At 58.4% G+C, this 24,614-nt stretch overlaps 1 protein-coding gene across 2 annotated transcripts in view; it reads left to right on the forward strand.

Moving 5' to 3' along the window:
* The first annotated feature begins 1,621 nt into the window (after positions 1 to 1,621).
* Positions 1,622 to 24,614, forward strand: part of ARHGAP26 (Rho GTPase activating protein 26) — a 101,383-nt gene continuing 78,390 nt past the window's right edge. The window contains exons 1-5 of one of the 2 annotated variants that reach the window (XM_083871965.1): positions 1,622 to 2,208; positions 20,230 to 20,325; positions 21,239 to 21,300; positions 21,609 to 21,680; positions 22,688 to 22,789. In XM_083871965.1, coding sequence (XP_083728091.1) covers positions 2,055 to 2,208; positions 20,230 to 20,325; positions 21,239 to 21,300; positions 21,609 to 21,680; positions 22,688 to 22,789 — 486 coding nt within the window. In that variant the 5' untranslated portion in view covers positions 1,622 to 2,054. The remainder of the gene's footprint in view (positions 2,209 to 20,229; positions 20,326 to 21,238; positions 21,301 to 21,608; positions 21,681 to 22,687; positions 22,790 to 24,614) is intronic. The other variant, XM_083871966.1, reaches the window with a different exon arrangement.

Consider the following 24,614-nt stretch of genomic DNA (forward strand, 5'->3'; position numbering starts at 1 on the left):
GTGGATGAACTTTTTAACATTGGGAGTGGGCTTTGTGTGGGGCCATCCTCCTGCAGCTGGCCCCAGGCCTGGTGGGGTTTTCATGGCTGAGCTGACAGGGATGGGCCAGTGTGAGCGGGGACAGGGATGGGCCAGTGGGAGCGGGGACAGGGATGGGCCAGTGGGAGCGGGGACAGGGATGGACCAGTGGGAGCAGGGACAGGGATGGGCCAGTGTGAGCGGGGACAGGGATGGGCCAGTGGGAGCGGGGACAGGGATGGACCAGTGGGAGCGGGGACAGGGATGGGCCAGTGGGAGCAGGGACAGGGATGGGCCAGTGGGAGCGGGGACAGGGATGGACCAGTGGGAGCGGGACAGGGATGGACCAGTGGGAGCGGGGACAGGGATGGGCCAGTGGGAGCGGGGACAGGGATGGACCAGTGGGAGCGGGGACAGGGATGGACCAGTGGGAGCGGGGACAGGGATGGGCCAGTGGGAGCAGGGACAGAGATGGTCCAGTGGGAACGGGGACAGGGATGGGCTCGGTGGGAGCGGGACAGGGATGCTCGGTGGCAGCGGGGTTTGGCTTCCCCTCCGGGGATAAAACAGGGAATTCCAGCCGCTCGGGGATTATCCGCAATTGTGGCAGTTTGTCACAGGCTGTGGGGAGCGGTCACCGCCGGCCCGGGGTGGCTTTGGGGGGCTCCGTTCTCGGCTCGGTGCCGCTGTCTGTGCAGGGATGGGGTCACTCAGCTCCGTGGGGCCGATGCCATGTCCCGTTTTCCTGCGGCCACCGTGCACTTTTCTGCAGGCAGGCGGACCCGCGAGGAGGAGCAGTTTGCTCTGTGCGGTGCAGTTCTCTCCGGACAGGCTCGGGGAGGAGGTGAGGAGGCAGCTGCTGCTCCCGGGCCGCATTCCTGGCGTGCTCCTGGAGGAAGCGGGCTGTGCTGCAGCCACCGGGGCTGTGTGAGCGGCCACAGCCACCGCCTGGGGGGAGAAGTGACCGCATCCATCACCTCTGAGGGAAGCGCTGACAGCACTGTCCGTGGGACGATGCTCCTCTGGGGACACCGCGCCGGGACAGGCCCCACAGCTCCTCCCGCTGCCGCTCCACGCCCAGCCTTTCCCGGAGATTAGGGGTTTATTCTGGCAGATCACACGGCTAAAGCCGGGCAGTAATCTCCGGCACAGATGTGCCGTGGGGAGGAGAAACGTGCGAGCCGCCACCCGCCGAGGCTCGGGGCGGGCCGGGATTCCCCGCGGCGGGGCTGGGCCGGGCCGGGCCGGGCAGGGCAGGGCCGGGCAGGGTAGGGCTGGTCCGGGGAGGGTGGCAGGAGCGGCTCAGGAGCGGTGCGGGGCCTGGGAGAGTGGCGGGAGCGGAGCAGGGCCGGGCAGGGCGGCGGGAGCGGCTCAGGAGCGGCTCAGGAGCGGGGCCGGGCCGGGGAGGGCGGCGGGAGCGGAGCAGGAGCGGAGCAGGAGCGGAGCAGGGCCGGGCAGAGTGGCGGGAGCGGCTCAGGAGCGGGGCAGGAACGGCTCAGGAGCGGAGCGGGGCCGGGCAGGGTGGCGGGAGCGGTTCAGGAGCGGCTCAGGAGCGGCTCAGGAGCGGCTCAGGAGCGAGGCCGGGCCGTGGCCGCCTCTGCAGAACCGCCTCCTCCCAGGTGCGGCAGCCGCTCTGAGGGCACAGCCCCGCCCCCGCAGCTGATTGGCCGAGCTGGCGGAGAGGGCGGGGAGAGGCGGTACCGGCGCGCTCCCATTGGCCGCCGCTGGGGGGCGTGGCGCGGCAGTGGCGGCACGGGCGGGCGGGCCCGGGCGGCGGCCCCAGAGCGGCGGCGGCAGCTCCGCCCTCGGCGCGGCGGCTCCGCTCCCGGCCCCGCTCTCTCCCGGCCCTGCCCGGCCCCGCTCCCGGCTCGGCTCGGCTCGGCCTGGCCCGGCACCGCGCTCCCGCCACCCGCCCCGCCTGGCTGCGCGCCTGGCCCTAAAACCCCTTCCGTTTTGCGTTTTCTGCATTTTGGATTTTTTTTTTTTAATTTTTTCTTTTTTTTTTTTTTGTGCTTTTCTCCCCCGGGCCGGGCAGCATGGGGCTGCCGGCGCTGGAGTTCAGCGAGTGCTGCCTGGACAGCCCGCAGTTCCGGGAGAGGCTGCGCTCCCACGAGGCCGAGCTGGACAAGACCAACAAGTTCATCAAGGAGCTCATCAAGGACGGGAAGTCGCTGGTGGCCGCTCTCAAGAGTAAGTGCGGGGCTGGGGGCGGCCCTGCGGGACCCCCGGGCCGGGGCTGTTCCACCGGGACCACCTGTGCCCACCTGTGCCCACCTGTGCCCACCTGTGCCCACCTGCGGGCCGTGCCCAGCCCGGGCCGTGCCCTGTGCCGGTGCACCGGGATGTGCCTGGCCGTGCTCCATGTGTGCTCCAGGCTCTGGACCATGGCACAGGCACAGCCTTGCCCCGGCCCGTGTGGAGGCGTGTGGTCCATCAGGGTGGGTCCATAGGGATGTGCGGGGTTCCAGCCCTGCTCCATTGGGATGTGTGCGGTTGTGGTCCTGATCCAGCAGGTCCTGCTCTGTGCATCCTTTGGGAGCGGTTTTGTGGGGTGGTGGGTTGGTGCATCGCCCCCCATCTCCCTCCTGTTGGACTCTGTGCTCTCTGTGCTCAGGTGGGCGATGCCCGGAGCCCCCTGTGTGGCTCTGCCCGGGCTGACCCCTCCAGTGCTATCATCTCCCTCTCCATGGGGAACAGGAGGTGGCTGCAGAGCTGCAGAGCAGTGGGGAGAGGTCTGGGTGGGAGGGGGATGCAGAGATGGCAGGGGGATGCAGGCTGTGGCTTCGGGGCTGGGGAGACCCTCACCTGTAGTTAGGGAGACCCTCACCTGTGGCTGGGCAGACCCTCACCTATGGTTAGGGAGACCCTCACCTGTGGCTGGGGAGAACCCTCACCTGTGGCTGGGGAGACCCTCACCTGTGGCTGGGCAGACCCTCACCTGTGGCTGGGGAGACCCTCACCTGTGGCTGGCAGTGTCCCAGTCCTCCCCAGTGCCCAGGCTGTGCTGGCTCTGTCCCCACAGCCAGGCTTGGGGACACCTCTGCATGGCTGCCTGTGCTGTGCTGGGTGGGCACAAGCTGTGGCTCTGTTTGTGCTGTTCCCTCATAGGGTCGTTTGGGGTTTTTTTCCTGTTTTTAAGTTTCTTTTGGCATCAAATCACAGGGCGCTTCCCCATCCAGGGGTGCCTGTACCCAGCAGGTTGACAGCTGGTGTGGTCAGCAGTCTGTGCCGTGGGGTGACAGGGACACATCACAAACACAGGAGCCCCTGCAGCATCACCTGCCGTGAACCAGCCAGGCCAGGGACAGCAAGGTCACCCCAGGGTGCCCGGGCAGGGGATGCTCCATCCATTCCCACCACCAAGGGCTGATTCCTGCTCCCTCCCCTTGTGATCTCACACCGAGCCCCATGGGTGCAGTTCCTCCGTGCTCAAGTAGCAGCTGGCAACATCTGGCTTACAGGGACTCCCATTGTACCAATTCTTGGCATTTGGGGCTAAAAGAATCTCAAACCTGACGGCTGTGGGTGCGTTTATGGCTCTGCAGGTTTGTGCTGTGGAGCGTTTGCTGAAGGCAGCAGTGCCTGGCCCTGCCTGTAGCATTCATTTTATCCCAGAATAAATCCTACATCTGTTCATCACAGAAAATACATTTTAGGAGTGAGCTGGTGAGTCCTGAGGCATCTCTGGGCATAGTCAGTGAGCTTGTAGCAGGTGCTGGCTGAGGTGGCTGGCTCTGCTCTCACCCTGGGCACGCTGTATTTGGTATTTTGGGGTGTGCTGTGAGCCCCTGTGGGCTGGTGGCTGGCAGTGGGCTCCTGTCCCCCCAGGCATGGCTGTGCTGCACGCCCCAGGCTGCCCACACCGGGCAGGAAGAACGCTCGCTGGCCTCTGGAGATAAGGATGTTTTTATGGCTGAATTGTTTTGTAGCTCCTATTGAATGTGTTCCTGGATTAGCCCTTAATTCCTGCACAGGGCTGGAGGGGAGTTCCAGTGGTGCCCAGGCTGCAGGGACAGGAATAATGCTGATTGTGCTGGAGAGTAAATCAGTGCCTGCCCTGCTGCCACCTCCCTGGCTTGTGTGGCACTGGGGTGTCCCCAGGGGGAGAGTTTGGGGCATGTGGGGCAGGGAAGAGGTGTCCCCTCCCTGGCTGGGATGCTTGGCCCTCTGTGCATCCTTCTCCTGCTGCAGGAGTGACTTCAGTGCCTGCTTCAGGCTGTGATGCCCCAGCAGAGCCCTGGGCTGGCTCTTCCCACCCGTGTCACCCTCAGTGTGTGACAGGTCCAAGCTCTGCTGTGTTCCAGGAGCCCTCACAGACCACTGCAGTGTGCAGCAGCAGGGATGGGGATGCTCCAGGGGTGAGGAGCTGCTGTGCTGCCTGTTGCTGGTTGTTGTATCTGTGTCACTGCTGCAGGGGCTGGGATGTCACCCCTGGGAGCCAGTGTAGGTGATATCTGGGGCCATTCCTGACTGTGACCAGGTGTTTGCTTTTCTTAACTGGCTTTTATTTCTTAGTGGTGTTTCCAAGTGGTTTTGGTTTCTCTCTCCATGGCTGGGCATGGTGGCCTTATCTCACTGCCATGGTCTCGGTGCTGCTCCTCAGCTGTTGTTGTGACACTGTGGAGCTGGGCAGGCCTGGGGACAGCAAACCTGGCCCAGGACATCAGTGTGGAGTGAGGGACGTGTCTGTGACAGCCTGCAGCCCGAGTTACGTGAGGCCTTTGCAATATCCTCTCTCCTTTTCCTTCCTCTTGCCTCTTCTGCTGAACGTTTCACATCCTCTTTGTGTGAAGACAGGCGTGGGGAGAATGTGTAACTGTGCATTGGTGAGGGGCTGCTCGGGCTGGGTGATGGAGGGGAGGAAGAGCCCTCTGCAGAGCTGGGCAGGAGCACCAACACTGGAGTGCAGGGATGGTGAGACTGGAGTAAGGACACACAAAAAAATCTGCCAGGGTTTGGTGAAAGGGCTGCTGTGCCCTGCTTTTGCCCTCAGTGTAGGTACAGAGGGAGATAGGGATGATTCACAGCGCTTTCTCCTTCCCTTTGAAGAAAGAATAAATTCAGGAGGTTGAAAATGATCCTCATTTGCTGAAGGGCTGGTTTTGCTAAATATCCTCAGATGCCAAGGGCATCTCTGGAGTGTGTGTGTCTGCGTGTACATAAATGCTGTTGGATCTTTTTCCCCCAGTGAGTTTCTGTGCCTGTTTCCATTGTCTCCCTTTGCTGCTTGGCTGGTATTCAGTGACCTGGTTTTCAGCAAAACGTGTCCCTCTTCCTCCCTGATCCACCATCCATAAATTATTCAGAAAGTTTTTACAGATGCAGAGACTTCAAGTGTGACATAAATAATGAACTCGAAGCCTGGATGCCGTGGAAGTTGTTCTCCAGCTCGGGAGCTGTGCTGACCATCAGGACCAGGGATGCTGAAGGATTTTCTCCCTTTGCGTGTCCCTGTGGCTGTGAGAGGGGCAGGCAGGGAGCCAGTGGCTCGTCCCTGTGCTGGCATCACCTCCAGCCCCTGTGCTGCATGGAGGGGGAGCTGGGGCCCAGGCACTGGGGTGGTGATGTGGAGATGCCTGCAGGTTGGGAAACAAGCAGCCACATAAGGATAGAGGATGTGGGGGTGGCAGGGGCTGCCAGCCATCACCTCCTCTGTGCTGTAGCACAGGGCTGAGCCTGGCACCCTCCTCTTCCTCCTCCTCCTCTTCCTCATCCCTGTGCTCTCCTCCTGTGCTGCAGGCGCCGTGTCCCGGTGCCGATGGGGCTGTTGTCCCCTTCAGGCTCTGGGTGCAGCCTGGTGCCCTGCCACGTTTCTGCTGGTTTGTTTTCCTTCCTCCAAGTCCCAGGCACTAATTTGAAGCCACCAAAGGCGTCCACGCCCCGGCTGCTGCCATGTTCCCACGGCACAAACTGCAATTTGTGTGCTGGGGCTGGGCTGGGGCTGCTCTGTGAACCCCCTCCCCACGAGGGGCACATGGGCTGGCTGTGCCATGCCCCAGGCTCCCATGGGAAAGGCAGAGGTGCCCCAAAAGGCACAGCTGGAGCTGAGCTGGTTTGGTGTTTTGGATCACTTTTCCTTTAGCTGTATTTTTTGCTGTGGCCAGCAGTGAGGAGGGATGGGACCCAAGGAATGATGCTGGACCTGGATCCTGCAGTGCCTGGGAACTCCTCTGGCCCCACCAACTTCCCAGGAGAGATGTGGCACTGTCCCACAGGTCTCTTGCCAGCTCTGAGCCCCACCAGAGTGTCCCATGCTGGCTGTGGTGAGCAGCTGAGGTTCTCAGCTGGTGGCTGTGCTGTCACAGAGGTGTGGTGTCCCCTCTGTCTGTGCCTGCAGGCTGTGATTGTGATGAGTTTCCCCCTGGGCTGACCCCTGTGTACCTGCACCATGCCAGGGTGGCTGCTCTGGCCTGTGCTGCCACCAGGGCAGGGCTTTTGCCGCAGTTCTGGGATATTTCCTGGGACACATCCTGCTCCAAGGCTGCTGTGCAGCTTAAAACCTGAAGTGGGGTCGTTCCTGGTGGTGCTGTTGGTGTTGCAGACTCTGGGATGTGCTCACACATGGGTTCTGTTCCACATCTCTGCAGCATGGGGGTGAAGCTGAGCCTTTGGGAGGTGTCTGTGCCCATGGCTGTGGGGTGGCAGGGCCAGTCCCGGGTGGAGCTGCCCCTGGATCTGCAACACACACTGGAAGCGAAAGTGAAACTTTTGCCCAGTGTTTGCTTAATTCCCTTTTTACACAAACGAGGCCCGGGCGGGTGATAAGGAAACATGACAGGCCCATGGCACCCATGGCCCACGTTGCCACTTTGTCATTGCCTTTCCCATTCCCATGGCCCTGGTTCAGCTCACTCACTGCCCCTGGGAGTGGGTCTGGGGGCAGGGGGATAACAGGGGGCTGTACAAAGTGTCCTCATGTGGTTCTGCAGGGAGAAAGCCCTTGGGTGTGCTGGAGCATGAGCCCAGTCTGGGGCTGCTTTGTGACCTGCTGCCATCTGGGGTGATGGTCCTTGTGCCCCAGGTGTTGAGGAGAAGGAGTCCAAAGCCCATCTTAGGTTATTTTCATCCTTTTTGCTCTTCTGGTCCCTGAAGAAAACAGTCACAGCCCAAACCTTCTCAACACCTTTGCACAGAAGGGAGGGATCAAGGTTCAGGAACAGCCCCTGTTTGTGCAGGTGCAAACCTGAGTGCTCAGAGGAGAGTGCTGGGCTCTGCAGGCTCCTGTTTGGAGGAAAAGGAGCCTCCTGCTCTCTGGAGGGTGCAAAACCAACAGCAACCACCTGGCTGGGTTGCTGTGACCGCTGGCACTGTGCTCTGCTCAGGCTGTGCCATGAGAAATGGTGCTGGGCTGCTGGCACTGAGCCCTGGCTGCTGCCCACGGCTGTGGTGAGTGTGGGCAGCCCAGGTGAGTCACCTGCACAGCCCAGCTTGTGTCTTCCCAACCCTGGGGAATTCCTGCCTTGGGGCAGGGAAGGGTTTCCTGGAGCATCCATGTGTGTCCCAAGGAGCTCATTCCATGCTCGGACGGGCAGAGGGTCCCCTGGGCTCTCCCTGTGCCTTGCAAACCACAGGGGAAGCACTTGGGTTGGGGTTTGGCTGGTAAAATGATTTACTTTGGTTTTTTTTCCTGCTTTGTTCACCCAGCCGAGGTGTAACGTGGCTCTCCTGTGTCAGGATGCATTTTTTCCCTCTTCATTCCTGTAGTAAACATTCGGTGTAGGGAATACTTTCAGCTCTGGAGGAGGGACATGGTTGTGGCTCAGCCAGTCCTGCCCCAGCAGAGCCAGAGGCACCAAGGACTTTTCCTCCTTTGCATGACCTGTGTGGCTTGTGCAACCACATCTTTAATAACTTGTCTGGGATTTTATTCAAATGAGGGATAGATGATAATACCATGTTTCAGTTTTAGCACAAATTGATCCTTCTCTTCCTCCCCAGTGGAAATGAGCAACAGGAACATTTTGGGGGATGCTCTGTGTGATGGTGGGTCTGCACTGAGAGCCCTGGAGGGATTGTTGTGCTGGCTCCAGGGGGCTGCACACTTATCCCACCTGGCTCTGCCTGAGTGTCAGGGGTAACTCACCCTCTGTGGATGCTGCAGTGGTTCCCCTGTGTGCACAGTCACTGCTGTGGTTGTGATCCGTGTGGGAGGGATCCTCAGGGAATATTTTCCCATCTCCCAGGGGATCCCACCCCAGCCACAACCCCACAGTGCTGGCAGGTTTGGGGGCTGATGGTGGGAGCCAGGGACAGCGGGGTGGGCACCTTGGGGGTGCTGTGAGACATGGGGCTGGACAGAGAACCTGGTGAGCACAGGGGTTGGGGTGTGCAGGAGAGCCTGTGCTCACCATTACAGCTTTTACATTGTGCTGACAGAAGGCTCATGAACAGGGCTGGGAGATCCCTGTCATTGGGAGTGTGCCACAGAGCACCTCTGGGGACATGTCCCCATACACTGGGCTGGGGACAGAGCCTGGAGAGGCTGCAGGGCCTGCACTGGGCATGTGTCCCATGGTGGGTTAAACCCAGTCTTTTGGGATGGCAGGGGATGGATTGGGATAGAGAGCAGCTCTGAGAGGCAGGGCTGGGACTGCCTGAGCTGGTGGAGACTGGGATTGCACACCTGTGTCCAGGGAGTGACTCTGAGCAGGGGTGAACCTGGGAAAGGGATGAGAAGGGCCAGATTGGATGTCCCTGTGTTCCTCCAGCTCTGGGAATCTCCTACATGCTGTGACCTGCTCATGCCTCCAGCACGGAGCAGATTTGCCTGATTTGGGTCAGGAGGCTGTTTTCCCAAGGCTACAGATGTGCTGCTGGCACAGCTTGAATCATCTGTCTCCATTTGTGTCTGCAATGCTGCCAGACTGAGAGGCGTGTGGCATCACCTGTGCTGTGTGTGGCATCACCTGTGTGCCCTGGACATGGGCTGGGAGCAGTGGGCTCTTTAGGTTTCCTTTTTTTTCCCCTTTGCTTTGCTGGTGGCAGCTCTGTGACGTTGGGAATGCGAGTGAGGAAATGCCGTTCCCATGGTTGCTGCAGGGAGGGTGGGAGGCAGCAGTGCCCGAGTCCCTGTGCTCTCTCTCTCTCTCTCTGCAGGTTGGCACATGTAGCTGATTCAGTAGCAGGGATGGTGTGGGGCAAGTGTGTTCTGCCCTCTCTGTCTGCAGACCCCTCCCCAGCTGGCACAGAGGGACCACCAACCCCTTTGTTCACACCCTGTCCCTGCAGGCACCCTAAAATCGTGGTGTGCTTCTCCCTGAGCCCAGGAGCAGTGCACAGACCAGGGCAGGGCTGCTCAGGGGTTGGCATTATTCCTGCACCACCACAGAGGGGCTTCAGTCCCCCCACCATGTCCCGGGGCAGCAGCAGTGCCAGTGGGGCCAAGCAAACCCTGCTCACGGTGTGGTTCTGCTTTGGGGCTCTCTGGGCCCCTTCTGCAGCAGCCAGCAGCAGGACAGTGAGGGGACAGGCTGGGGGCAGCAGGGGGACAGGGAGAGGATGGGCTGGGGGGACAGTGTGGGGATAAGCTGGGGGACAGACAGTGAGGGGACGGACTGGGGGACAGTGTGGGGATAGTGTGGGGACAGCAAGAGGATGGGCTGGGGAACAGTGTGGGTATGGGCTGGGGGACAGACAGTGTGGGGACAGGCTGGGGGACAGCAGGAGGATGGGCTGGGAGACACTGTGGGGAACAGACACTGTGGGGACAGACTAGGGGACACTGTAGGGACAGACTGGGGGACAGACTAGGGGACACTGTAGGGACAGACTGGGGGACAGACAGTGTGGAGACAGACTAGGAGACACTGTAGGGACAGACTGGGGGACAGACAGTGTGGGGACAGACTAGGGGACACTGTAGGGACAGACTGGGGGACAGACAGTGTGGGGACAGACTAGGGGACACTGTAGGGACAGACTGGGGGACAGACAGTGTGGGGACAGACTAGGGGACACTGTAGGGACAGACTGGGGGACAGACAGTGTGGGGAACAGGCTGTGCCAGGCATCCCTCGCTGTGTTCAGGTTACTTCATCCCTGTCTTTCCAGGAGCTGTGCTGTGCTGAGTTGATGAGTAGCTGTAGCGTGACTGCGGTGGGTGGGAGGGGAGGCAGAGCGAGGGGGAGCTCGTACGGAAACCTGCACAGCTTGTTCACTCTGCTGTGAATCATCCCCGTCCTCCTCCACCAGGCACGCGAGCGGCTGTCACCGCCGGGGACGGGGACAGGGATGTTTGCCCTGTTTTCCCGGTGCTCTCTGTTTTCCCGGTGTTCTCCCCATGCCCAAGGTGTTTCCACCTGCTCCGTGTGAGCGGTGCTGGCCCTGGGCCCAGGAGCTCCCAACAAGGGCGAGTCTTTAGGGCATTGCCCCAGCTGTTATGGCAAGGATGGTCTCAAGTGTGGCTTGGAGGAACTGGGAATTTTGCTCCTCTCTCTGCTCCCAGCAGAGATGGAAGCAGGGTGTCACAGCACGCCAGGGATGCTGGGGATGTCTGTGCCATGGGGACCATGGTGCTGATGGGGAAGGGAAGGGGATGTCTGTGCACTGGGGACCATGGTGCTGATGGGGAAGGGAAGGGGATGTCTGTGCCATGGGGACCGTGGTGCTGGGAGGGAAGGGGATGTCTGTGCACTGGGGACCATGGTGCTGATGGGGAAGGGAAGGGGATGTCTGTGCCATGGGGACCATGGTGCTGATGGGGAAGGGAAGGGGATGTCTGTGCACTGGGGACCATGGTGCTGATGGGGAAGGGGATGTCTGTGCACTGGGGACCATGGTGCTGATGGGGAAGGGAAGGGGATGTCTGTGCTGTGGGGACCATGGTGCTGATGGGGAAGGGAAGGGAATGTTTGTGCCATGGGGACCATGGTGATCAGGGGGAAGGGGATGTCTGTGCCATGGGGACCATGGTGCTTAGGGGGATGTCTGTGCTGTGATGCCAGGCGGGTTTCAGGCTGGTGGGAAGCACAGCAGCCTCCAGACCATCTGGCTGTGGCACGTGGAGCAGCGCCGCCAGCACAGGGACAGAGGGACAGCCAAGGGCTGGCTGCTGCCACCCCACCCTTCCCCACACTGTGCTGCACCCTCAGGCACAGCTTGGAGCAACCTGGGCTAGTCCAGGAGTCCCTGCCCATGGCAGGAGGTGGAATTAGATGAGCTTTAAGGTTCCTTTCCAACCCAAAGCAGCCTGGCATTCCATGGTGCACAGTGAGGGGAGTGTGAAGGGTTCCCTGGGCTGTGACCTGTAAAAAGAGCTGGCGTGTGCCTTTTCCTAACCCTGCCTGGTGCAGAGTCCCTTTGCTGGTTTTTTATTCTTTTTCTCGCTGAAGCAGCGTCTGTCCAGAGCCATGCCCTCGTTGAGTTGCTGGTTGCTAAGCAATGTTTTACTAAAAAATCCCCACCATTGCAGAGCAGAGAGTTGGGTGTCTCTCCCACAAATTCCCGGAGAAAGCCCAGGTTAAAGGCAGTGATCTCTTCCTGGAAAGGGTAGTCAGATACTGGCACAGGCTACCCCAGGGCAGTGGAGGAGTCACCATCCCTGAAGGGGTTTTACAGATGAGGACAATGGTATGTGTTGGCTTTGGCAGTGCAGGGGAAACAGCAGGACATGAGAATCTTGGAGGGTTTTTCCCACCTAAACTGTTCCATGGTTCTGTGCTGCACCCTGGGCTGTCCATCCCTGTTCTCACCCTGAGTGCCTCCCCAGGCTCTGCTGGAGATTTTAATTTATATTTCTCTTTTCCTGCCGAAGCAGGAAAAATTGACTCACTTGCCACTGATGTTCCTGCAAGCACAGTGGGATTTTTCCTGTTCTTACAGCTGAGGTGGAGGAACGCCGGCGACAAAAGGATTTCCGCAGCCTCCTTGGGAGGGAGGAGAAGGAAGGAGGTTGTGCAGCACAGCTCCTGGAGGGGCTGGGAGCTGACCCTGATCCCTGCCCTGGCTCTGGGCGAGAGCTGCTGCCTCTGGGATGGGGACAAGAGAGGGGGACAGGGGAGGCAGTGCCCTGTGCCATGGGATTTGCCCAGGGAGGCTTGTCCTGCCTGCAGGGACAGGGCGTGTGTCCCCTCCCCACCTGGGGCACTCTGGGCTCATTGTCCCCTGGGGACCCCAGTGCTTTGGTGCTGCCCCTTGAGAAATCAAGCAGGCTCCCTGTGGCCCACCTATTAACTAATTAGGTTTAATAAACTAATCCAGAAGCAGGGCCAGTGCCTGAGGCAATCTGGGTGTCTGGCAGGGGCTCTGCCACAGCCCCTCCCCATGCAGGGACTGCCCTCCCTGCCAGACCCCCTTCTGCTCCACTAATGGGCATTGCCTGGGTCAGGAGCAAATTTCTTCTGGATTAGTGTCCTCTAAATCGATTAGCTGTCTCGGGCAGGGCATTCTGTCCTAATGAAATGTGATTCCAGGCTCCAGTCGATGAAATATTGTGGTAACAAGGGTAAAGTCATCTGCAGCCTTCCTGTGGGTCATGCCAGGGTTTGGAGAGGAATCACAGAATTACACGATGATTGAGGGTGGAAATGACCTCCAAGATTATCAAATCCAACCTGTGACCCATCAGCGTCTTGTCAACCAGCCCTGAGCACTGAGTGCCACATCCAGCCCTTCCTTGGGCACCTCCAGGTGTGGGGGCTCCACCACCTCCCTGGGCAGCCCCTTCCAAAGCCTGACCATTCTTTCCAGGAAAAAAATTCTCCTGATGCCCAACCTGAACTTCCCCTGGCAGTTTGAGGAGAAGCTACAATTATTGGAGCAGTGTTAATGCTAGCAGGGACTGACCTGCACTGACTCACTCCCAGTGAGGGAGCTGTGAGTAAAACAGGATTTCCATCCTGCTCTCAGAGGCACTTTACTCACAGGTGTAAGGCTGGAGGCATTTACATGACCTGCCTGGAGCAGTGGGGCAGTGTGCAGGTGGAGGGGAAATGCCACATTCAAAATCCTTGTTTTGGGAATAGCAGTCAGGGATTGGGGTTTGAAGGTCAGGCACGGGGTGCAGTGGGACAGCTGTGCTCAGCAGCTCTGACATCTCTCTCTCTCTGAGCCAGCACTGTGCCCAAATCCCTGGGCTGGTTGGGACACAGGGATTTTCACTGCTGCTTCCTCACATTGCTCGCTCGTGCAGTCGGCTGCCCGTGGAAATGCCAGCCAGGATGGTAATTTTCCATTTCATTACCATGTCCCTGATGTTTTCCAGGCACTTAAGCTGTCGCCTGCGTTTGCTGTTTGGATGCATCCCTCCTCTGTGTTGGAGTGGTGAATATTTACGTTGAATTTTATTCAGAGACCTTTACTGCTCCCACCTGAGCTCCCATTGCTCTGACCCTGCCTCCCTGCCTGGCAAACTCTGTGGCTGCAGGTTGGGACGGGCCAGGGGGTTCTGCCATAAAACAACACCAGGACGTGAACAAAAATAAGCACAGGGAAAAGTGCCAGACGTGGGAGCTGGGTGGGGAAGTGGAGAAATCCCGTTTTATTTTGTTTTGCTGCTGAGTGCACGGAACACTCTGTGTCCAGCACAAGAGAGTGAGGATGGCATCCAGGGGGGGAGATGGGCTGTGCCCCTCCAGGAGCTGCAGGCAGTGATGCTCTGGGGGCTGTGGGAGGGCTGGGATGTTGCTCTGGGGGCTGTGGGAGGACTGGGATTTTGCCATGTTTGTGCAGAGCATCAGGAAGCCCCTTGGGCAGGGGTCACCAGGGGCTCTGCTCAGTGATGGGGTGTTGTGCTGATCTGATGTGCTGGTTCTCTACATGCTCAGCCTGGAAGCTGCTTGCCAGGCTGGTGGTACCTGGCTTTGTGTCCCTTATCTTCCAGGGCCATGCTGGGGGTGTGTAGTGGTTACCAGTGCTGCCAGGAGGGCTCTGGCAGGGCTGTGTTTTCCTGAGCTCCAGTGTTCCTTGCTGGGAGTGAGGGCTCTGGCAGAGCTGTGTTTCCCTGAGCCCCACTGCTCCTTGCTGGGAGTGAGGGCTCTGGCAGGGCTGTGTTTCCCTGAGCCCCACTGCTCCTTGCTGGGAGTGAGGGCTCTGGCAGGGCTGTGTTTCCCTGAGCCCCACTGCTCCTTGCTGGGAGTGAGGGCTCTGGCAGGGCTGTTCCTCCCTGCAGCTGCACACATCTGTCTCCTCAGGCTCTCCAGGAATGGGAAGCCTTTCCGGGGGTCGTTTACATCACTCCTGGGTGTTGTTTGCTGCCTGTGCTGGCTGCAGGCAGGGCAGGCTCTGCTGCTGGCACCTGTGGCTGCACACACAGGCAGTGCCAGGAGCTCCCTGTCCCTCTGTCTGCCACCGCTGTCCCCATAGTCACCTCTGGCCACTCTCCCCACTGTGGTCTCTGAGTCAACAGCTGCTGCAGCTCGTTAAAATAACCGGATTAATGCAGAGCTGGGGCAGGGCCAGACTGTGCTGGGCGCAGAGCACTTCACTGTGGAGTGGCCCTGCTGAAAAGTCCTGTTTGGGCAAGCAAAGAACATCATCCAGGGTTTCCATGTGGGACAGGTGGGAGTCTCCCAGATCTTCCTCTCCTGGTGGGATGGAGAGGTCATTGCCTGATGGTTCCCATGCCCTGTGCTGGAGTCCCTTGAGATGGGACCCTTCATTAACTGTGTCAGGGACACTTCATCAGCTGCATCATGAACCCATCGCTGCTGCCTGGAGCAGTTTCTCTCCTGCCAGTGTCCCAGCCCTGGTGACACTCTGAGGGGGGAAAGGCAGAGCTGCCTGCATGAGCTGGGCTCCTGCAGTGGCTCAGGCAAAGATCTGACTTGTGAAAGTGGCTCTGTTGCAATATGACTGGATGGGCAAGCACTAAGAAAAGCTGAGCAGGAAGGATGGAGAGGGGCTGTGAGACCTTTGCCCCAGTGGCAAAACAATCTCAGCACTGGGCTCAGGGCTCCAGAGCCTGAGGAAGTCCAGGGCTGATTCATGGCTGAGAAGTGGGGCAGAAGGACAAGGGTTCCAACTGACCATCAACTTCCTCAAAGCAAGGGAGGAGAGGGGCTGGAGCAGTGGGAGCTCAAGTGGCTTCTTGCCTTGGCCCTGCTGCAGGATGTCACACTGGACTGGCAGCTTGGGCCCTGATGGTCCTCGTGGCTTCATTTCCCTTCATCTCCCGTGCCTTCCATCAGGGATCTTGAGAAGCTTCACAAAAACATCCTGGCCTGGCAAAGCTGCCAAGATAACTCGGAGCATCATTGCTTTGGGGGTGGCAGGATGACGTGGCCGTGGTGCTGGGCTGGTGGGCAGCGGGTGGGGATAATTTTAGCCGCGCAGCCAGGCAGCCCTTCCAAGGGATAACTTTGTTTTTCCCCCAGCACGGAACCTTTATCTCCTAAAACACCACGGAAATAATTGGTGTCTGCAGCGTGTTGCTCAAATGTGATGTGCTGTTTGAGCCTGGTCAATGGTGCCATTCAGCCCACAAAGGGTCCTCTGTGCCCGTGGCCGGCGCTGCCGTACGGAGCCACGCCGAGTGTGGGAACGCAGCAGACAGGGATGCCTGGGCTGGCAGCAGTGCCCAGAGCTCCCCTGGCTGCAGGGCAAGGCTCAGCCAGAGCTCTGCCACCTCCTGGACCTGCACTCTTGGCCTGAGCTCCAGGTTGTTTTGCTCTTCAGCACATCTGGGCGGTTTTGGGGTTTTCCGCGTGGTTTGTGGGGAATGTGTGTTTGTAAACTGTCTGTGGTAAGAGTGAAGAGGTGGGATTTGGCCTCCCTGGGTGTGCTGCTGGGACAAGGCTCAGCTGGAGGCTCTGTGTGTGGAAAAGGCACCAAAATGGGGTCTGGGGAGCTGTGGGGCCACGTCAGTGATGCTCTCCCTGCCTTGGGGGTCCTGTCTGGGGTGGCTGCAGGGGCTGTCCCCATGGCCCTGGTCCTTGGGGTCACCTTGCTGTCTTGGGCACCCTCCAACTTCCATCTGTGGCGTGTGCCAAAGCTGTGGCAGCCTCTCCACAGGCTTTTGTGCAGAACATGACAGCAGAAGCTGTGCTGGAGGTGGGGTGGGCTCTGCCCATCTGGTTTTATACAATTTGCTCATGATGATTCAGAGGGGGAACCTGCCAGCAGCTGCCGTCCCATCCTAAATCACAGATTAACTCCAACCACCTGGTGGAGAAGTTGTTTAATAAACAAATCAGTGTTAATTCTGTATGGAAGTGACTCTGGGATTGAGCCAGGCCTAGAGGACTGCGTTGTCTCACTGGAGCAGGGCTTTGCTGACCTTGCTGGGAAGCACAGAGAGGGGATTTAAACCTTCTGGAGCAAATGAAGCGTTTCATGATGCTGCCCTGACGCTTGGTGCTGATCCCAGTGCTGCAAGGGCTGGGGCTGGGCGGGGAAAACTCCAAACTGGCAGCTGCAAACGCTGTTTTCAGGCATGACATGCTTGTTGCTGGATTCCTGCATGGACTGTGGGGCCAGGCTGGATGAGTGTCCCATGCACCCATGGCCAGGCCCAGCTGTGACCTTTCCCAAAACCCTTCCCTGGGTATCCCTGAGCTGCAGGAGGGTTGTGTGAGCCCCTGAAGGGCTGTTGTGCTGCAGCCCTGGCTGGCTGTGGGGACAGACACCATATTGCTGCTTTCTAAGCACCCTTGGCAGGCTGTAATCCTGCTGGTTTGGCTGCTGATTAGAGTGGCTGTTCCCTGGATTACCCATCCCTGCTGCCCCCTGGGCTGGTTCTGACCTGGCTGTGGGGCTGTGGAGGTGCTGCCCCAGTGCTGTGTCCTGTTTCCTGCAGCCAAATGAAGGGTGTGGGTGATGATTCCCCAAATCTGCCCTGCTTGGGGCAGAGGGGCTGGACTGGCATTGCCCTCCTGTCCCCACTGGGGGCTTGCAGGGGACACAGCCTGAGCCTGCTGTTCCTGCTGTTCTTTGCTGCAGGGGAAGGAAGGGGCAGGAGTCTCAGTTCCTGTTGTCCACTTGAACATTAAATATAGGCTATTAAGCAGTTTTCTTTGCAGGAAGTGTAGAAATCCCGTTCCGTGTGAGCACAGCCTCTGGCAGAGCCCCGAGCTTGCCTTGCAGCAGCATCCTCTGCTCCCCCTTTGTGGCAGCATTAACCCTTCCTGGCCACACTCAGCAGCAGGTTTGTCTTTAGCCTGAACCACCCATCCTGCTGTTCTGCCCCTGTCCTGAGTCCAGCTGAGCTGGAGGTTTTTTTCTCTTTCCAGCTTGTGTAGCAAAGAGCCTGCAGAGTCAGCACTGGGGAGAGCCCCCAGCTCTGAGCCAGCAGTTTCACTTTTCCCTGATCTTTCCAACACGGGACCAGGCAGTAGGGGGACATTTGTCTTCCTGACATCTCATTTTGGTGTGTTGTGGCTCCTCTCGGTGTCCTCCCCATTGTTTTTGGGGTGCAGACCTGGCAGGAATGGGGTCACCCCATAGTGACACCCCAGGGTACTGCACTCATGGAGCGGGGCTGGGAAATCATGACACTTCCTTCTGCAAATGGCCTTTCCCAGTAGTTCCAAATTCCTTTGGAAGAGGCTTTTTGAGTAAAAGGCAACCACTTCAGTCTCCTTGCAGTAACACAAACTGCTTTTCCAGAAAGACTGAACTCTCAACAGCTGAGGAGGAGGAGGAGGAGGAGGAGGAGGGAGGACACAGGGGGCATGAGGTGCTGCTGAGCCCTTGCAGGATTCCTGGGGGCTGGAGAAGGTCCTTGGAGGGCTCCTAAGGTCCTGAAGGGCTTGGAGGGAGCCCTGGAGCTGCAGGTGTGTGGCTGGGGTGGAATTCAACCAGCAGTTTTCCAGCTCCCCGGCTGCAGAGAGAGGAGGAGAGTGGGGTGAGCCCTGGGCTGGCTGTGAGGGAGCAGGGACAGGCAAAGGGGTTATCCAAGGCTGCTTCCAGGAGAGGCTGCTGCCCTCTGACCTGCTGGGAGCCCTCCCTCTTCCTGCTGTTCCTGCAGTGGATGGCGAGGATGCATCACTTTTAAAAGGACATTTTGTTTAGATCCTTGGTGGCTGTAGCTGTGCAGGTGGATTTGTGTGTGCCAGTTTTCTGTCAAGGGGACTTTCCCAAAGGGATTGTCCCATCCTCACCAGCCCAGGTGGGAAAAGGGAGCCGTGGGAGGTGATGATGATGATGATAACTGCAGCCTGAGCTGGTTGTGTTGCCCAGGCAGGAGGATTTTTCAGGCTTTTTGAGATGCATTTCCCTGATGGTCAGTGGTTGACTGATCAAGCCAGCAGAGAACTTGGAAGGAAAACTTGCCAGGCCTTGGTGCAGCCCTGGTGTGACTCTTGTGCAGTGCCCAGGTGGTTTTGCTCATGTGTGAGAAGAAGCAGCAGATTCTGATGAGCCTTTGCAGTATTTTGGTTTTGCTTCTTCACAGCCCTGGGGAAGAAGAACCCTCAGGAGCTGGGACTCATCAAGGGGCTGCCCTGCTCTCCCTTTACCCTCCTGCTTCCACTGCTGGGGTATTGTCACAAAATGTAATTGAAGGGTTCCAGCTGTTAGGAAAAGGGGATGGCTGGGGCATGGGTGGGCCAGGGAGGACAACAGGGTGGGCATGGCTGCCCCTCTCTCCTGTTCTGGCTGATCCTGCTGCAGCTCCCTCCAGGTGCTCATCCCTGTGCTCAGCAGCCTCCAGCTCTGGGGCCCTGCCCAGGCAGTGCTGGGCACCAGGGGGGTCACACCAGGCCTGGTTCTGCTGGGAATGTGGCCAAGGGCTGGGGGTCAGCAGGGGCTGGGGGAGAGGAAATGGCTCCTGGGATCATTAACATCATCTCTGTGGTTATTGCAGGGCAGGCAGGAGGGACTGGGTGAGAGTTCCTGAGTGCTGTGTCTGCTCCAGCAGCTCTGGTGAGGGCAGGAGGTGAGGGCAGGAGGCTGCTCTGGTGAGGGCAGGAGGAGAGGGCAGGAGGTGAGGGCAGGAGGCTGCTCTGGTGAGGGCAGGAGGTGAGGGCAGGAGGGTGCTCTGGTGAGGGAAGGAGGTGAGGGCAGGAGGAGAGTGAAGGAGGCTGCTCTGGTGAGGGCAGGAGGTGAGGGAAGGAGGCTGCTCTGCTGCTGACACCAGCACAGGCACATGGAAGGGAGCAGGGAGAGCTGCACAGGGCTGTCCCAGTGCCCTTTGCTCAGCCCTGTGCTGAACTGGAACAAACCCACCCACCCTCCTGAGTCCCTCTTCTCAGCCCTGCTCAGGAGCACCTGGGAAGTTTCCCCAAAAAAATCTCTTCTGTAGATACCAGTGGAGACTCTCAGCAGCTCCCGGCACGGGAAGGGTGTAAAAGCCACGCTGGTTCCATCCTCCAGGGAGCAAAGTGCAAATCCTGTTATGTGTGAACCTTCTCCTCGAAGAAGCCCCCTCTGTACTTTTCCACTGGGAAAGCTCCCAGGGATTCCCCTCTCCCTGCCTGCCTTGGCTGGGGGATTTCCTGCTGCCTTAGGAGGCAGTGGTGTGAAGGCAGCTGGGACTGAGCTGGGCAGGATTAAGCCCAGGGCTGTCAGCAGAGATACTGGGAAAACAGCTTGAATGCTTGGAGAAAGTTGCCAACCCCCTTATCCCGTGGGGGAAGCAAAACACTTGGACTCTGGTGTGGTTATCTCTTGGCTGTTGGTGTCTGAGAGGAGGAAATGGCCTTTGCGTGCACACACATTTTCCACCGAGGCTGGGAAAGGGAAAAAACCCGTGGAATTTTGGGTTTTGAGGGAAGAAATGAAGGTGGGAGTGAACACCGTCATCCTCACACAGGCAGGGCTGGCAGCCACACGGTGCCCTGGGAGATGGTGGCCTCACTGTGCCTGGGACTGTCTGAGTGTGCCAGGTTAACAGGGCTGGTTTGAAAAGCCAAGCCTGCATCCACTCAGGTCACTGCCAGTAAGAACTTAATAGGATCCAGATCTGGGGGAGAATCTGCAGCTTGGGGAGCAATAAAGCTCTGTGCTACTGCCTTCCCTCAGTGGGGCATTGTCACTGTGTGTCACCATCTGCTGCTGCCCCATGGCTCTGGGTCTGAGCTCTGGGGTGGCTCTTTTGGTGTTTTGAGGTTTCATCTCCTGTCGGGTATTTTGGGGGTGCTGCAGGGACCCCCCAGAGCCCTGTCCCTGGGGTGGGCACAGAAGGGCAGTGCTCTGAGGTTTCCCTGCTGCCAGGGCTCCCTCAGATGGATTCCTCTGTGGGTATTTCCTGGCTGGGATCGTGTATCTGCCTGCATGCTGCTGTTGGGGGAATGTCCCCCCTGTGACATGCCCCTTTTCCCTGCCCTGCTCCCCCAGACCTGTCAGCCGCCAAGCGCAAGTTCGCCGATTCCCTCAACGAGTTCAAGTTCCGCTGCATCGGCGACGCCGAGACGGACGATGAGATCTGCATAGGTGAGTCCTGCTGCTCCTGGAGCCACAGCCCAGGCCCCCCATGGCAGGGAGACACACTCCAGGACACCCAGGGCTCCAGGGATTTGTCTGGGTGCTCTCTGGAAGCAGCATATTCCTCCTGGTTCAACAGCAGCAAAGCCTTCCCTGGGGAATCAGTTGTGACTTCTTGGCCTAAATCTGTCCCTGCCTGATGGGAAAGGGAGAAGATTGCCTGTGTCGGAGACCATCTCAGTTAGCTGGATGTTTTGCCCTGGAGAGGGGAATCTGGAGGTGGTTGTGGCTGGATACACTGCAGGGGGCTGTGCTCTGCAGCAGAGGAGCAGCAGCCTCACTGCTGGAGCACAGGATCCTGTGCTCGAGGGGATCAGCAGAGCCCAGCCTGGCAACACTCCCTGAGCTAAGCCTGGCTCTGCCACGGAGCTTCTCCTGGCACAGGGCACTGGCTTCAGCCTCTTCCCTCTCTCATCCTGCTCCTGCCCCAGCTGAACTTTTACAGCTTATTGTGCACGTCGTCTGGAGCCAGGAGTGCAAAGAGGCTTTAGCCCTGATTTAACTTTGCTTGTTTATTTGTGCCCAGTCTCTCAGCAGGAATAGCTCCTCATGCAGGTCTCCCTGGTGCTGTGCCTGTGCTGGGGAGCTGCCCCTCGTGTGCTGGGCATGGCTGGAGGCCAGTGCTGTGCTCTGGGGGTGGTTGATGACTGTGGGTTGGGCAGATTTGAGCTGAGGATGTTGCTCTCTGTAGGAGGAATCTTGGTCCTGGGGATGCTCTGCTGCCTGTTGCTTCTGTAGGCAGCAGGAACCTTTCTAGGGAGAGAGCAGAGATAATAAAACCCCCAAAACCCAGACAGATAAACCCCCTCTGTGCATTTTCTGTCTTTAAAATGGAATATTAAATGCTGACTGTCCCTTCCAGCCAAGTCCCTGCAGGAGTTTGCCACGGTGCTGCGGAACCTGGAGGACGAGCGGATGCGCATGGTACGGCCCCACGCGTCCTGGAGCAGGGGGTGGTGGCACCTGGGACACCCTGGTGACACTGAAGTACTCCTTCCCTCAGTCCTGGGCTGGAGCTGCAGGGGAGGGCAGAGGAAGGACAGGGTGGGCTTGGCTGGGAAACACTTGAAGAGCAGCAGGAACGGAGTGTTGCTGTCGGAGAGGTGCTGGTGCAGGGGGGGCTCACAGGTTTGCAGAGATGGAGAGGTGAAGCCTGTGGGTGTCTGGGGGCTGTGGGAGGGTTTCCATGGCAGAGCAGCACAGGGGTGAGCTGTGCCTGTCTTTGCCCCCAGATCGAGAACGCCAGCGAGGTGCTGATCACGCCGCTGGAGAAGTTCCGCAAGGAGCAGATTGGGGCTGCCAAGGTAACCCAGGCACTGCCCCCCGGAGCTGGGCAGGGCCTGGCAGGCTGCAGGAGGGGCTGGGGCAGGGAGGAGGGAGTGTGCTGCTGTGGGATGGACACAGGGGTGATCCAGCTCCTGGGAAGGGCCTCAGCTATGAGTTCACCCCAACCAAATAACGCGCCAAGGGCAAAAAACTGCATGCTGGCCAAAGTGAACTTTTTTCCTTACTCCAAGGAAGAATTAGGATTTTCTTGTAAGGGCTCACATTTTCCTGAGTCCCCCAGCCTGCACTCCCCACCCCACAGCATCACTTGGGGCTGGAGGGGAACTCAGACACTCCTGGCAGGACGGGGAAGCGCCGGTGTGGCTGAGGGTGGCTGTGAGACAGCCTGGCCCCCCCTCTTTCTTTCCTGCCTTTGTTCTGAAATGAAAACCACTGTCTGTGGCTCCCCTGTTGTTATAACAACCTGCTGCTGCCTGCAAGCAGCTCATGGCAGGCCCAGGGCTGTGTTTGCATGGCAGCAGTGCCCAGCCTGGAAACAAAACACAGAGAGAGAGGAGTCCTGCAGAGTGGACCTGCTCCTGGGCAGGTGCTGGGTGGGTTTGGTCCTGGCGTGTTGGGGTGGCAAAGGAAAGTGAAGTTGGCATCCTTAATGCTCCTGCCATGAACCACTGAGGTACTGTCATTGTCCTGTGTGACACAGGGGAGAAGCTCTTCCAAGGGTGGGATGTGGAATCGTGACCATGTTCTGCTCAGAGACCTCTTTCCTCACTCTGTTGTTTTTAGATCTGGGTATTTTACCAAGCACTGGGCCCCAGGAGTAGAGGAGGGGTTCCCTCAAGCCTTGGGGTTTGGCAGCATGAGCTGCTTTCCTGTAGCTGCCTGATGCTGGCAGATAAAAGCAGCAGGTCCTGTCTGGTGTCAGCTCCCACCTGGGACTGCCACCCTGCCCAGTGCCACAGGGCTGCTGTCACAGCTGCTCTGGGGCCCTTGTGTTCAGTGTCACACTTCTTGTCCTGTTTTGTAGGAGGCCAAAAAGAAATACGACAAGGAGACGGAGAAATATTGTGGTGTCCTAGAAAAGCACTTGAACTTGTCTTCCAAGAAGAAAGAATCCCAGCTTCAGGAGGTGAGGGCAGCTTCTGAGTTTCCATGCCTGGCTGTGACTGTGGAGAGCTTTTTGAATGCCTCATACAGCTTATAACAATGGTTCTCCTGGCTGTAAACTCATTTTTTCCCTCGTTCTGGCTGCGGGTGCTGGGTTTTCCCCTTTCCTGTAATGAAAGGATACGGAGCTGTCTTGGTGAGTAAATCAGAGAGATCCCAAAATGGATAGCAGTCAAAAGGGAGAGAGGGTTTATAATTAAAGAGTGTAACAGAAAGGAACTGGTTCTGCTGCAGGCTTCCCATGTGCCAGCACAAATCATGGATGTCTGGTCTCCTTCTCTGCAAGTGGCTGCTCTGCTTTGTGCCCCAGGGGAGGAGGGATCAGGCTTAGTGCCTTAAACTCTTTAAGAGCCATCAGTGATTCAGGACGTGGCTGGCTGTGGTGACAAGTGCTCCCACTGGATGAGTATGCTGAGTTTTCAGTCACTTCTTTCAAGTTTGGAATTCCTTGTGCTGGCCCAGAGCCGGGTTGGTCCTGCAGGGTGTGTGTCCTTGCCTTTGGGCCTGGTGCTGGTGTGCTGCTGGTGCCTTACTGAGGGCACTGGTGCACATGGGACTGCTGTATCCAGGTGGTGGGACTGTGCCCAGTAGGGCTGGGGATTGACAGCAGAAATACCTGTGGCATCATCTTCCAGCAATTCAGGGCTGAGGAGGGCTCAGAACCTGGGCAGATGTGCCTGCAGGCCAGCCTTGTCCTTGGGGTTTGTAAATAACTCCCCATGTGGAAGCTCCCACGTGTCCCAGGGAATGGTGGCTTTTAAATCACCCCCTGAGCCCTTGGTTTAGTTTGTGTTTGAGGTTCTGAGATGGGGCATGGGAGTGGAGGGAGTTCAGGCTCTGGAGGGAAGGATCCACTCGTGGCTGTCAGAGCTGTGATCCTGTGCCCTGCACAGAGCACGGCCCTGTGGGGCTGCCTGGAGGTGCCACATGGGATACAGGTGGGATGGAGAGTGGGCTGTGTCTGGGATTCTGTCTGGGATTCTGTTTGGGATGTGTGTAGGATGCAGCACAGGATTCTGTTGAGGGTGTGTTCAGGATGCTGGATGCTCTGCAGGATTCTGTGCAGGATTCTGCTGGGGATGTGTTCAGGATGTGTTTGGGATGCAGGATGCTGTTGGGATGTGTTGGGGATGTTTTCTGGATGCAGGATGCTGTGCAGGGTTCTCTTGGGATGTGTTTGGGATGCTGGATGCTGTGCAGGGTTCTGTTGAGGATTCTGTTGGGATGTGTTTGGGATATTGGATGCTGTGCCGGGTTCTGTTGGGGATGTGTTTGGGATGCAGGATGCTGTGCAGGGTTCTGTTGGGATGTGTTTGGGATGCAGGATGCCGTGCAGGGTTCTGTTGGGATGTGTTTGGGATGCAGGATGCTGTGCAGGGTTCTGTTGGGATGTGTTTGGGATGCAGGACGCTGTGCAGGGTTCTGTTGGGGATGTGTTTGGGATGCAGGATGCTGTGCAGGGTTCTGTTGGGATGTGTTTGGGATACAGGATGCCGTGCAGGGTTCTGTTGGGATGTGTTTGGGATGCAGGATGCCGTGCAGGGTTCTGTTGGGATGTGTTTGGGATGCAGGACGCTGTGCAGGGTTCTGTTGGGGATGTGTTTGTGATGCAGGATGCTGTGCAGGGTTCTGTTGAGGATTTTGTTGGGGATGTGTTTGGGATGCAGGATGCTGTGCAGGGTTCTGTTGGGATGTGTTTGGGATACAGGATGCCGTGCAGGGTTCTGTTGGGGATGTTTTCTGGATGCAGGACGCTGTGCAGGGTTCTGTTGGGATGTGTTTGGGAT

This window comes from Zosterops lateralis (genome assembly GCF_965231275.1).
Source record: "Zosterops lateralis genome assembly, chromosome: 14".
Classification (NCBI taxonomy): Eukaryota; Metazoa; Chordata; class Aves; order Passeriformes; family Zosteropidae; genus Zosterops; species Zosterops lateralis.